A 13,463-nucleotide genomic window follows, 5' to 3' on the forward strand; every position below is an offset into this window, starting at 1 on the left:
TGAATACCGATGGATGCTGGTAGGCAGAGGCAGAATTCCTCCCCCACTTTTATTTTCTTCCCGAAAAACTAAGCCTGACCACATAGTTTCGTAGCGAAGCATGGGGATCGAGCTAGTGAAAGCCTAATCTTTGCAATCCGTATTTTCCTTTCCTATTTTTCCCCTTTCACCCGGAATTGTGATGGTTGTGACAGCAGCTTAATCTTGGAAACCCCTGACAATAATACAGGGCATTGTCCGTTGTGGTTTGGCTCAATCATTAACCATCTTGGGTCACTTCTTGTACCTTCTTTAATGCAGCCCAACTAACTTTCCATGAGGCAGCTAACCATGATACGGAGGTTTATCCTATGGCTTTGATCGTGAAGGAGGCTTGATTGCCCCTAGTCTGTGAGTCACGCCCAGAATCGAGCCCCAAGTTTCCATGGCTTAAGCGAGACGGTCGTTAAGTGAATCACGCCTCATTCGACAAGTCTTTCTTGCCACCCTTGGGAAGCAAATCGTTGCAGTTGTTAAGTGAGTGACACGGTTGTTAAGCGCTTCTGGCTTCCCTGTAGGGATGCTGCAACAGTTTGTGTGAAAAACAGCCATAAAGTCCCTTTTTTTCATTGTAAGTTCAAATGGTCGTTGTAAGTTCAAACGGTCACTCAACGAACAGCTGTAAGTTGAGGACTGCCTGTATAAGGTGATGCAGTCAGTGCTTCCATCAAAAGTCTGCCCTAGCTGTGAAACCCCTGTCTTAGAAATCAAAATATGGCAATTGGTTTTTAAGGAAATCCGTTTGCATGGAAGTATTCCTAAGGCGTGGTCACTTTAAGTTGGGTGGACTTCAACTCCCAGCATTCCCTAGGCAGCAAAACTTTAAGCTGGGTGGACTTCAATTCCCAGCATTCCCTAGGCAGCAAAACTTTAAGTTGGGTGGACTTCAACTCCCAGCATTCCCTAGCGAGCAAAACTTTAAGCTGGGTGGACTTCAACTCCCAGCATTCCCTAGGCAGCAAAACTTTAAGCTGGGTGGACTTCAACTCCCAGCATTCCCTAGGCAGCAAAACTTTTAAGCTGGGTGGACTTCAACTCCTAGCTTTGCTGGCAAGGGAATGCTGGGAAATGAAGTTCACCCACCTTAAAGTGACCAAGACTGAGAAACATTGGCATAAATAAAGCATTGGTCTTCTAGCAATATTGCTTTCTTTTTTCTCCTGGCTGACCTCTGGGGAATTTTTCTTCCATGGGCTGTAGAAATCTTAAATAAGTAATTCTCAAGTTATGACCCCAATCGAGGTCAACATTTCTGCTGCTAAGCGAGACAGTCATTATAAGGGAATTTGGCTCCATTCTGCAAACCTTTCCTTGCCCACGGTTCTTAAAGCAAATCACTGCAGTTGCAAACTTAGCAACACCATTGTTGGTTCATCATTGCCGTTGCTTGTCAGAATTTCTCAAAAGGGGATCACACAACCCCGGGATATTGCAATGTGAATCAGTCCCCAAGTACCTTCCTTCAGTGCCATTGAAACTTTGAATGGACACTAAATGAATACTTGTACATTGTGAATAAACTGTAACCCAAATCTGATTTGGGATTGGAAAAAGGGATTGGATCCCTCTTCTGTTCCACAGCAAAATTATAATTTCCTCACTTCATTATTGTACCTACCCATCTCTTGTAAAAATTTACGTTAACATACAGTACTATACTTTACATACATTTATCTATAGTTATCTTAATTTAACTTTATTTCCTATTTTCCAGCCAAATATACTACATATCCCAAATCTCATGATATTCCGACTCTTCTTTATCTTTTAATTTTAGAGGCAGTCTATCCATTTCAGCATAGTCCAAGATTTTTTGAATCACCAATTGCTCAGCGCAGGAATGCTATTATGCTTCCAACGTTGTGCATATGTTCATCTTGCCGCAGTTAGTAGGTGTAATAAAGTAGGTGTAATAAAATATATTTAGTCTTTTTCTTGTATGTTTTTAAAAAAATATTCCTAACATAAATGACTCCAGTTCAAATTCTATTTGTTCTTTTACTATTTCTTGTAACCCAATATCTGATTTTTGTCCAGTATGTTTAGGCTTTAGGGCAGGACCACCACATATGATCAAAAGTGCCTTGGGCTTTTTTTTTGCACGTCCAGCAGGCCGGGTTCATCTCCTTTCCTCTCTTAAATGGAAAGAATTCCAGCCTACAAAATCGGTTGCCATCTTGGCAAATCGAATTGTACAGGCTCGTCCCTCCTTGTACATTCCCCATTTGCTCGAGCAAATCCTGCTGTTGCAATTTCGTCTCAGCCGGCGGGGGTTTGGATTGCCAGGGTGCGCCAAGCGTTGGCTTTCCTGCACTCTGCAAAAAGTCAGGTGCTTTTGCAGAGCGGCTTCAGAAAAGGAGGCCGTCGCTTAAGCCTCCCGGCTTCATTAAAATTTGATTTTTTTTTTTCAACTACGAGGCAGGAACGGGGAAGGCCTCACGGGCAGGAATCGACTTGCCTGCTTCTTAGCAAACGTCCCTGCTAGCTTTAAACTTCTGCTGTGCCAACTTGAAGCTGAGTTGGGAAGGATTTTGAGGTGGTGTGTGTGTGGTGTATGTGTGTGTGTGTGTGAGAGAGAGAGAGAGAGAAATTGGGATTCCTCCTACATTGAGGAGGGCTGAGGAATTCTGGGAGCTGAGTCTTAATTTTACAAAGACCGGAGGCCCTAGATTTGAATTTTTGCTCCAGTTAGCTGCTATTTTGCACATTCTGTATTTTCGACATTCTAGATCAGAGGTCCCCAAACTTGGCAACTTTAAGACTTGTGGAATTCAACTCCCAGAATTCTGAGCTGAGGTCCACAAGTCTTAAAGTGGCCAAGTTTGGAGACCTCTGTTCTAGATAAACAGATTACTTAAAATGCAGACAGGAGAATTTGGCTTCCTTCGTCCCATTTTGCGCTTCCATCAGAAATACAGGGTTTGAGACACTCCCAGGCTTAACCGGCCCTTGAAATGCGGCCGTTGTTCCCGTTCTCTCCCGTTTACAATAGAGAAAAGAAAGGGTTAAGGATGCACTTATTTGGAGCGAGAGTTCTCCTGACTTTATTTTGGGAGATTAATTGTAGGGAGTTGCAGTGGAAGGATAAGTGTGAATAAGTGTCCGAATTTTGATAGAATAGAATAGAATTCTTTACTGGTCAAATGTGATTTTGGACACACAAGGAATTTGTCTTGGTGCAAATGCTGTCAGTGTAAATAAAAGAAAAGAGACATTCGTCAAAAGACAAGAATCATCAGGTGCAACACTTAATAATAGTCATAGAGTACAATAAGAATAGAATAGAATAGAATAGAATCATAAGGTACTTTGTAAATAATTGGACAGTGTTGAGGGAATTATTTGTTTAGCAAAGGGATGGCATTCGGAAAAGAACTGTCCTTGTGTCTAGTTGTTCTGGTATGCAGTGCTCTATAGCGTCGTTTTGAGGGAAGGAGTTGAAATGGTTTATGTCCAGGATGTGAGGGGTCTGTAAATATTTTCACAGCCCTCTTCTTGACTCTATGGAAGGCAGGTCCTCCATGGAAGGCAGGTTGGTAGCCATTGTTGTATTACCCTCTGGAGTCTGTGTCTGTCTTGTTGGGTTGCAGAGCCAACCCAGACAGTGATAGAGGTGCAGATGACAGACTCCATAGTTCGTCTGTAGAACTGGATCAGAAGCTCCTTGGGCAGTTTGAGTTTCCTGAGTTGTCGCAGGAAGAACATTGTTCGTTGGGCTTTTTTGATGACATTTTTGATGTTAGCTGTCCATTTCAGGTCTTGATTGTGTGAACATGGTCATAAGTCCTTTTCTCCAGTGCCATTGTACCTTTGAATTGCCGCTAAACGAATTTTCATAAGTCCAGAACTACCTGGTTCCTTTATCGTTGCTCTCTTGCAGACAGAATCTTGCCAGACTCAAGCAATCATTTGCAAAATGGTCAGGAACACCCTGTGAATTGCTCTTGTCTGCTCCACCAGACAAATCCAAGTCCAGCTGTCTCTTTGCACCCGGGCAGAGAGCCCCTCCCTCTTCCAAATCTGGACTACATCCCAACACAACAGCTGTGTTTAACAGAGGAAGTGTGGCAGGGTTTGTGGTGGCCCTACCAGAAGGCAGGAAGGCATAGAATAACAAGAGTTGGACGGCAGCTTGGAGGCCTTCTAGTCCAGCCCCCTTCTTGAGCGGGAGAGATTATACTCTCTCAGGCATAACTGTCCGGTTCTTGAAAACCTCCAGTGTTGGTGCACCCACAGCTCCCAGTTTCTTCTTTAAAACTTCCACTGGTCCTCCCTGTCAGGAAATTTCTCCTTAGTTCCAGGTTGCTTCTCTCCTTGATTGGTTTCCACCTGTTGCTTCTTGTCCTGCCCTCCTGTGCTTTGGAGAATAGGTTGACACCCTCAACCTACCTAGCTTCCTTCCTTCCTTCCTTCCTTCCTTCCTTCCTTCCTTCCTTCCTTCCTTCCTCCCTCCCTCCCTTCCTTCCTTCCTCTCTCTCTCTCTCTCATCTATCATCCACCTATCCTGTCTGTCTGTCTTATATCTACCTACCTATATCTACCTACCTACCTGGCTACTATCTATCTATCTATCTATCTATCTATCTATCTATCTATCTATCTATCTATCCTCCTACGTACCTACCTACCCTATCTATCATCTATCTACCTATCCACCTACGTACCTACTCTATCTATCTATCTATCTATCTATCTATCTATCTATCTATCTATCTATTTTTCCTCATCTATCCATCTATCATCTATCTGTCTGTCTGTCTGTCTGTCTAATCTGTCTACCATTATCTCTATATCTCTATCTAGCTATCATCTATCATCCACCCATCCATCTATCGCCTGCCTGCCTGCCTGTCTGCCTCCCTATCTATCTATCTAGTCCATCCATCCATCTTAATTTATTTACTGCCCATCTGGGTGGCTTTCAGCCTTTACAAATTAAAATCCTAACAGACAAACATTTCAAAAACAGTGACAATAGAAACCGGATGTTGGGGAATTGCTTAGGCTGGTCCTCCTCCAGAGCAGCGGGGAGGGGAACCTTTACAACCCATGGACTTTTAACTGCCAGAATTCCCCAGCCAGCCACGTTCTAGGGCGGAAGTCTCCAAATTTAGCTACTTTAAGACTTGCGGACTTCAACTCCCAGATTTCTCCAGCCAGCATAGCCTAGCCGGCTGGAGAATCCTGGGAGTTGAAGTCCGCAAGTCTTAAAGTGGCCAAGTTAGGGGACCCCTGTTCTAGGGGTGAATCCATGGTGGTGAGATGAACCTTCGAGAGAGGTCGGGGAAAGGGCAGAGGACGAGCGTTCAGCGTGGGCAGTCAGCCCTCCCTCTGTTTTTCTGCAGGGCGGGTGTAGTCCTGGCGGGAGAACCTCTCACAGGTGGGCAGAGGAGCCAGCCGAGGTGGCGGTTGACCCCCCCCTCGCCAAATGCAAGTTCGGAGCAGCGCAGGGAAGCTGAAAGTTGACAGCGTAAGGCTGAGAGGAAGGGTTGCGGTGAGAGGAAGGGTTGCGGTGAGCAGCAAGTCACCCTCTTGGGTGTCCCGCCTCGTTGAGCAATGCCAAAACAGGAAGGGGGAAAGAAAACAGAGCAAAATCACCGGGAAAAAGACCTCGGTGGACCTTAAGGCCGGACATCCACCCCAGGGCGTAGAACCCTGGACGCTGAACTCCGCCCTTCTAGCGATCGAACGGGTTCAGCTGAAATCGGTCTCTTTGGGGGCAACTTCCAGCCTGGAAAGCCGCTTGGAAGTCTACTTGGGAGGAAGGGAGGGAAGGAAAAGAAGGAAGGAAGGAAGAGAAAGGAAGGGTGGAAGGAAGAGAAAGAAGGAAGGGAAGAAGGAAGGAAGGAAGAAGACAGGAAGGAATGAGGGAAGGAAGATAGGAAAAAGAAAGGAAGAGTAAAAGGAAGAAAGACAAAGGAAGGAAGGAAGAGAAAGGAAGGGTGGAAGGAAGGAAGAAATGAAGGAAGGAAGGGTGGAAAGAAGGAAGGAAGAAGACAGGAAGGAATGAGGGAAGGAAGATAGGAAAAAGGAAGGAAGAGTAAAAGGAAGAAAGATGAAGGAAGGAAGGAAGAAGACAGGAAGGAATGAGGGAAGGAAGATGGGAAAAAGAAAGGAAGAGTAAAAGGAAGAAAGATGAAGGAAGGAAGAGAAAGGAAGGAAGGAAAAAGACAGGAAGGAATGAGGGAAGGAAGATGGGAAAAAGAAAGGAAGAGTAAAAGGAAGAAAGATGAAGGAAGGAAGAGGAAGGAAGGAAGAAGACAGGAAGGAATGAGGGAAGGAAGATAGGAAAAAGAAAGGAAGAAAGACGAAGGAAGAGAAAGGAGGAAGGGTGGAAGGAAGGAAGAAAGGAAGGGTGGAAGGAAGGAAGAAGACAGGAAGGAATGAGGAAGGAAGGGTGGAAGGAAGGAAGAAGACAGGAAGGAATGGTGGATGGAAGGATAGAAGAGAAAGAAGGAAGGATGGAAGGAAGGAAAAAGATGGGAAGGAATGAGGGAAGGAAGATAGGAAAAAAGAAAGGAAGAGTAAAAGGAAAGAAAGGAAGGAAGGAAGAGAAAGGAAGGGTGGAAAGGAAGAAGACGGAGGAAGGAAGAAAGGAGGAAAGCTGGAAGAAATGAAGAAGACAGACAGAAGAAAGAAAAAGAAAGGGAGGAAAGAAAAGAGGAAGCAAAGAAAGAAGAGAGAGAAGAGAGAGGGATTAAGTTTACCAACTAATTGACCCATATTGTTTGTCAGGCAAAGGCAGATAATTTTCTCCCCCAAAGCAGTAAATTTCACTAAATTTCCTTCTTGGAGCAAAGTCCTATTTGCTCTGCTTGTCAGTGCGCGTGTTTTCTTTCACTGTCCCCCCCAGTTAAGAATTGTGTTATAATATCCAGTTGGGAAGAAGAAGAAATACAAACGAGTTCTATTATTTGTAAGCATTCCCCCAAATCCACTTAACTTTCTACCTCTTTTAGATTTACAACCCCAGCTGAGACCAATATTTTCCCTTTGCTAAGCAAGCCGGTTGTTAAGGGAGCTGGGATACGGTTTTAGGACCATTTTGCCATAACTTATAGTTATTAAGTGAGCCGGTTGTTAAGCGAATCTGGCATCTGTTTAACTTTGCTGGTGGGAATCTGCCTGTGGCCCCCCAGGATGCTGCAGTGGTTGTAAATAACATATTGCTTGTATATGGATGCTCTGGTGGTCGTAAGTGTGAGCTGTGGCCCGTTGTAAGTCCCTTTCCTTCCGTCCTGTTGTAACTCTTGGCGTTCGCTAAACGAGGACCACCCAAACTACTTCAGCCTCGGCAACCTGGCACATGCAGGGAACTGGTGTTGGGGGGAAAAAAATATACAAACTGCATATAAGCACTGGTGTTGAAATGTATGTTTAGTTAGGGGTTTATTGATGGATAATATTATGGGTATTTAAAGGAATTTTTTTTAAAAAACATCATTTTAACCTCTCTTCCTTACTAAAGCTACGGATGAAATTGAAAACAGGATATGTTTTAAATGGGAAATCAACCATTAGTCTCAAAAAGTTCTGCCAAAGTATTTTGAATTTGGCAGAAAAGGACGCCTGGGATTTTTCTCATTATCCCAGGTTTTTTGGGGAAAAAAAAATCTGGAGAAATACCAGAGGTGATTTATTCCACCTGGTTCCCTCTCCGCCTCTCCAGAGCCCCCAAAGGAGAGTCCTATCTTTCCAATCAATCTATTTTCCCAGAAACACAATGTGGCACCAACGAACCCCGAAAACCGCAAAGAAGATTGCAGTCATATTAAAACACCCAGGTATATTCTAGGAAGAACCGATTGGTTGCAGCGGTAAGAAGACCAGGTGTTTTCCTAGTTGCCATGCTGCACCTGTTCCCCCATGACAGTTTTGGGAGGGGCCCCTGCTGGACTTTGAGCAATAATACCCTGAATGTGTTCTTGTGGTTGGTGGACCTCTTGAGCCCCTCGTGATAGTTGGGGAGTCCTTCATTTTTGTGCCTGGATCTGTTCTCTGCAGGAATGTATTCTCTCCGGCATCATGTCCGTCAATGGCAAGAAAGTTCTGCACATGGATCGGAACTCTTACTATGGAGGGGAAAGTGCTTCAATTACACCCCTGGAAGATGTGAGTATTCCTTCCTTCCTTCCTTCCTTCCTTCCTTCCTTCCTTCCTTCCTTCCTTCCTTCTTCCTTCCTCTTTCTTTCTTTCTTTCTTTCTTTCTTTCTTTCTCTCTTTCTTTCTTTCTTTCTTTCTTTCTTTCTTTCTCCTCTCCCTTCCCTTCTCTCTATTTATTTCTCTTTTCTCTCTCTCACTTTCTCCTTTTCTTGCTTTCTTGCTTTTTTTCTTTTTTCTCACACTTGCTCTCTTTTTCTTTCTCTTTTTCCCTTTTTCTTTTCTCTCGTTCTTTCTTTTTCTCTTTTTCTCATCCACACTTTCTCTTTCTCCCTTTCTCCCTTTTCTTTTCTCTTTCTTGCTTTCTTTTTCCCTTTCCCTTTTTTCTTTTATCTCTTGCTTGCTCTTCTTTTTCTTTCTTTCCTTTTTCTCTCACACTTTCTCTTTTTTTTTTTTTTTCTTTTTCTCCTTTCCCCTTTTTCTTTTCTCTCTTTCTTGTTCTTTCTTTTTCTCTTTTCTCTTTCTCTGTTTTGTTTCCTTCCTCCCTCCCTCCCTCCCCTTTCTTTCTTTCTTTCTTTCTTTCTTTCTTTCTTTCTTTCTTTCTTTCTCCTCTCCCTTCCCTTCTTTCTCTTTGTTTATTTCTCTTTTTCTCTCTCTCTTTCTTTCTCCCTTTTTCTTTTCCCCTTTCTTTCTTGCTCTCTCTCTTTCCTTTCTCTTTTTTCTTTTTTTCTCACACTTGCCCTCTTTTTCTTTCTCCTTTTCCCTTTTTCTTTTCTCTCGTTATTTCTTTTTCTCATTCACACTTTCTCTTTCTCCCTTTTCTTTTCTCTTTCTTGCTTTCTTTTTCTCTTTCCCTTTTTTTCTTTTCTCTCTTGCTTGCTCTTCTTTTTCTTTCCTTTTTCTCTCACACTTTCTCCCTTCTTTTCTTTCTCTCCTTTCCCCCCCTTTTCTTTTCTGTCTTTCTTGTTCTTTCTTTTTCTCTCCTTTTCTCTTTCTCTGTTTTGTTTCCTCCCTCCCTCCCTCCCTCCCTTCCTTACTCCCTCCCTTCCTTTTCCATTGAAAGACCTATGGATGATTGATAAGATGGCGGTGTGGAGCTATCAACAATCTTTCTCTCAGCTTGGTTCCTTTTGTGGGGGGGAAGACATTTCTTCCTGGGTGGGTGAGCTGCACAGACCATCCTAACTCTTACCCTCTTCTTCTTGAAAGTTATACAAAAGATGGCATCGCGTGCCAGGACCAATACTGGAGTCGATGGGCCGAGGAAGAGACTGGAATGTCGACCTGATCCCCAAATTCCTCATGGCCTGTGGTGAGTGGCTAGAAACAGCTCTGTTATTCCGTTACTTTAATTCCTGTCCTGCTTTTCATCCTGTAGTGTTCTGACCTAGGCATCCCCAACGGGACAAAGCCGACTCCTCGTCCCGATAAAACCCCTTTTTATTTAGTTTACAGTGAATTCCCCTCCAGCAAAGTCCCGGCCAACAGTCTTTCAAGAGATTTCACAACTACAGATTTTTTTATCAGGCTTGGAGAGTTGCTAGGCCAATAGCTTCCAAACGCCGTGCTGTAGCAGCAATGACTTGGCATGATGTCAGGAACAGATCTTCACCCTAATTAAACGAACTAATTGTCTCCTGCAAACCCCAACTCTCCTTTCGCTCCTCTTTATTCCCCATGGGAGGGGCCATTCACCGTCCACCTGTGCCTTTACTCCCGAGTCGACCTTTTTTTTCCTCAGCTGTTCCCTTCTCCTGGCAGCTCTGTGCATGCGCACACTGGGAACAGGCTCCAGCTGTTCTTCTTCCCCACTGATGTCCAACTCCGAAGGCAGCTGATAACTGTCGGATGGCCTTGGCCCCACGTAGCTCCCTCTGGTGTGGGGATAAAAGTCCCTCTTCCCAGTTATTCTGTTCTTCAACATACTTTCCCTGCCTGACTGGGTTCCTACTGAGCTTCCTGGTTCTTTCTGCAGGCCAACTGGTCAAGATGCTGCTGTACACAGAGGTCACTCGGTACCTGGACTTCAAGGTGATCGAAGGGAGCTTTGTCTACAAGGGTGGAAAGATCTACAAAGTCCCTTCGACCGAAGCGGAAGCTCTCGCCTCTAGTAAGCCAATCAGTTGTTTTCTCTTGATGGATCTCCACAACGGATTACGGGGCGGGCTGCAAAATTATTTGTCCAGGTAGTCCTCGACCTAACGACCATAACGGAGCCCCAAACTTTCACGCTAAGCACGACAGGGGTTAAAAATCATTGTGCCGCAACTTTACGCACTTTTCTTGCCAAGGTTGTTAAGCGAATCACTGCAGTTGTTAAATTAGTAAGATGGTGGTTAAGCTTCCCTCTCGATTTTGCTTGCGGAAAGGTCGCACAAGGGGGATCGCACGGCCAACCACCTGAATTTTGATCACACAGGGAAGCTTGCAGTGGTCATAAGTGTGAAAACTGGTTATAGGTTGTTTGTTTTTTTTCAGTGCCGTTGTAACTTTGAACGGTCACTAAAATGAACCGTTGTAAATCGAGGACTCCTTATGCTCCAAAACAACCTCTAGCCCCCAGCTGGGAAGACCCGATCAGAGCCCACATTGGTTCTTCTCTCTGAGCTCTAGAACAAACCAGGATAGAAGGCGCACATTTTTCACCCTCGGTGTGTCAGGATTGCGGCAGTTACACCCCCATTTAAATCCTGAGTCTCGAGCCAAATTTCCAAAACTTCGAAAGGATTTATTGGGAGTGAACATGCCAGCACTACCTGGGTGCAGCCGACTCTGAGACACATAATTCCTTGACCCCCTTGACCCTGGTTTTTACCCCCACTCCCTGGGTGTATCATAATTCATATCCTCCAATGGGACACCTCCATAGCCCAGAGTCATCAAGCAGGCTCTCCAGCTAGAATTTTGCGCGGCAGAAACTTCAAGTCGCCTTGTTGCTTATCTTTGAAAACATTTATGGAATGCAATTTCGGTTTGCAAGCTGCCGCGCTGTTCCCCCCCTTTCTGTTGGCAGCTCTACAAAGAGCAGAGGAAATATTTTATGAGTTGACACGGTGCTTTAAAAAAAAACAACAACAACTTGGGGCTATTTTTTCCCCCCCTTTTAAAGGTTTGATGGGCCTGTTTGAGAAAAGGCGCTTCCGGAAGTTTCTGGTCTACGTGGCCAACTTTGACGAGAACGACGCCCGCACCTTTGAAGGGGTGGATCCCAAGAGAACCACCATGCGTGACATCTACAAGAAGTTTGATCTCGGCCAGGATGTGATTGACTTCACGGGTCATGCCCTAGCCCTGTACAGGACCGATGAGTAAGCAACGCCCCTTCCCTTGAGAGAAAGAGAGAGATCCCTCCCCACCTGGCCTGTGTTTTCCCTCCCTACATCTAAACCGGGGCACTGGGGCAAACTTTGACCACTTGGGGACTTCAAGGCCTGTTTCCCCCCCAAAATAAGACCTATCCTGAAAATTAGGCCCAGCACAATTACAGTTGTGTGCCTAATATAAGACCTACTTAAGAACCCGCAGAGCTGGCCGGCCACCCATTCCGTCGGCTCACAAGCCACGAGGCGGGGTGCTGGTGGAGGTGCCCCACACCGGCTTACCTGAGGGCCCACCAGGCCCCAACACCTGACGTGTAGGAGGAGCCTCCGTGGCGGCCAGCCCGCTTCCTCTGCTCGCTCGCGGCCACAACCGAGCAGGAGATCAAGCGGGGTGTGTGTGGGTGCCGCGGCCGAGAGGCAAGGCAAGTCTCGGGGGCGGGGGAGGTAAGCCGGTGTGTGGGGGCAGCTCCACACCCTCCCCCCGCTTCATGGCAGCAGCACTGGTGCGCCACATGGCCTCCTGTCCCGCCGCGAACAAGAAGTGGACTTCTCGTACATTGGGTGAATGTACACTCTCTGAAAATAAGCCCTAGTGCTTATTTTGGGGGCCCAAAAGAAAATAAGACCTGGTCTTGTTTTCGGGGAGGAGTGGGGTAATCCCCAGGTCATAAAGTTATCACAGCCACCCACCCACCCCTGATCTCAACTTTCTTTTCCTTCAGCTACCTAGATCAACCTTGCCAAGAAACCATCAACAGGATTAAACTCTATAGCGAGTCTTTGGCCAGATACGGCAAAAGTCCCTACCTCTATCCTCTCTATGGCTTGGGGGAGCTTCCCCAGGGATTTGCCAGGTGAGATCTTTTTTGCTGGGCGGACAGGACCTGTTTGGGCTGCCAGCTCCGGTCAGTCTCCTTTATTTCTGGTGTATTTTCTCGGTTTGCGACTCGGCGTGCCCTTCTCTCCTGTAGGTATCAGGAAGGAAAGAATCGGGTCCACCTGTTAAGGTTTATTTAAACGGATGTCTTGCTACCCGTGCCTATGCGCAGGAAGGTGCAATTATAGTAGTCCCTAGCTGCTACTTGTAAATTGGTTCCAGGAGGCCCAATGAGTACTAAAAATGATGAATACCAAACAATGCACGTGGCTGACCCCGTGACTCTCTGGACTTTTTAATCTGTCCCTTTTCCTATGTCAGTGACGTTCCCAGTATGGCCGACTTCCTGTCCGTCCTCGGTGGCCATCCCTCCACTTCCTTTTGCAGCAACCTTGCCGGTACGGCTAACTTCCTGTCCATTCTCCGTGGCTGTTCCCTTCGTCCTGTTGCAGCCTGTCGAGTACTAAACAAATGACGAGCGCCGGTTGAATCTTTTCGTGTCAAAATGTGTCAAGTACCCAATTCGACGGGTTTTGGAGCAGTCGAGTACTGAGGGACCACCGTCAAGTGCTTCATTGCTTCAAAAGCCCTGTGCACAGGAACCCTGCTGGCGAACCTATGGCATGCCTGCCACAAGTGGCACACAGAGCCATTTGTGTGGGCACGTGAGCCCCTGCCAAATTTACCCGCACTGCGCATGCGTGCACTTCCCAGCTGATTTTGGGCCCGTTTGAGGCCTCCCAGAGGCTCGTGGGAAACCTCTGCAGCCTCAAGAGGCCAAAAAACAGGCCAGAATTGCCGAAACAGGCCGGTTTTCAGCCTCCTAGGGCTGCAGAGGCTTCCCTCGAGCCTCCGTGAGAGCGAAAACAGCCACAAACGGGCCGAAAATCGGCTGGGAGGTGCACTACACACGCAGTGCAGGTAAGGGGATGGGGCAGGGGTGTTGCGCACTCATGCGCAAGGGGGCGGGGCACATTGCATTTTGGGTGCCGGCACACACGCACTTTCGGCACACCATAACTAAAGGGATTCCTCATCACTGCACAGGGAATGTTTTCAACTGACAGTCAGCATCTGCTAAGAGTTAGGTAAACGTCAGCTGAATTCAAGAGAAGTCGACGTAGTTC

General features: G+C 46.1%; 1 protein-coding gene across 1 annotated transcript in view; it reads left to right on the forward strand.

Moving 5' to 3' along the window:
- Positions 1–13,463, forward strand: part of GDI2 (GDP dissociation inhibitor 2) — a 40,455-nt gene that overhangs the window by 17,781 nt on the left and 9,211 nt on the right. The window contains exons 2-6 of the mRNA XM_087935356.1: positions 8,044–8,151; positions 9,349–9,451; positions 10,115–10,249; positions 11,249–11,447; positions 12,182–12,313. Of these exons, the coding sequence (XP_087791482.1) occupies positions 8,044–8,151; positions 9,349–9,451; positions 10,115–10,249; positions 11,249–11,447; positions 12,182–12,313 (677 nt within the window). The remainder of the gene's footprint in view (positions 1–8,043; positions 8,152–9,348; positions 9,452–10,114; positions 10,250–11,248; positions 11,448–12,181; positions 12,314–13,463) is intronic.

The sequence above is a fragment of the Pseudonaja textilis genome, chromosome 5 (assembly GCF_049901715.1).
Source record: "Pseudonaja textilis isolate UNSWEBS1 chromosome 5, rPseTex1.2, whole genome shotgun sequence".
Classification (NCBI taxonomy): domain Eukaryota; kingdom Metazoa; phylum Chordata; class Lepidosauria; order Squamata; family Elapidae; genus Pseudonaja; species Pseudonaja textilis.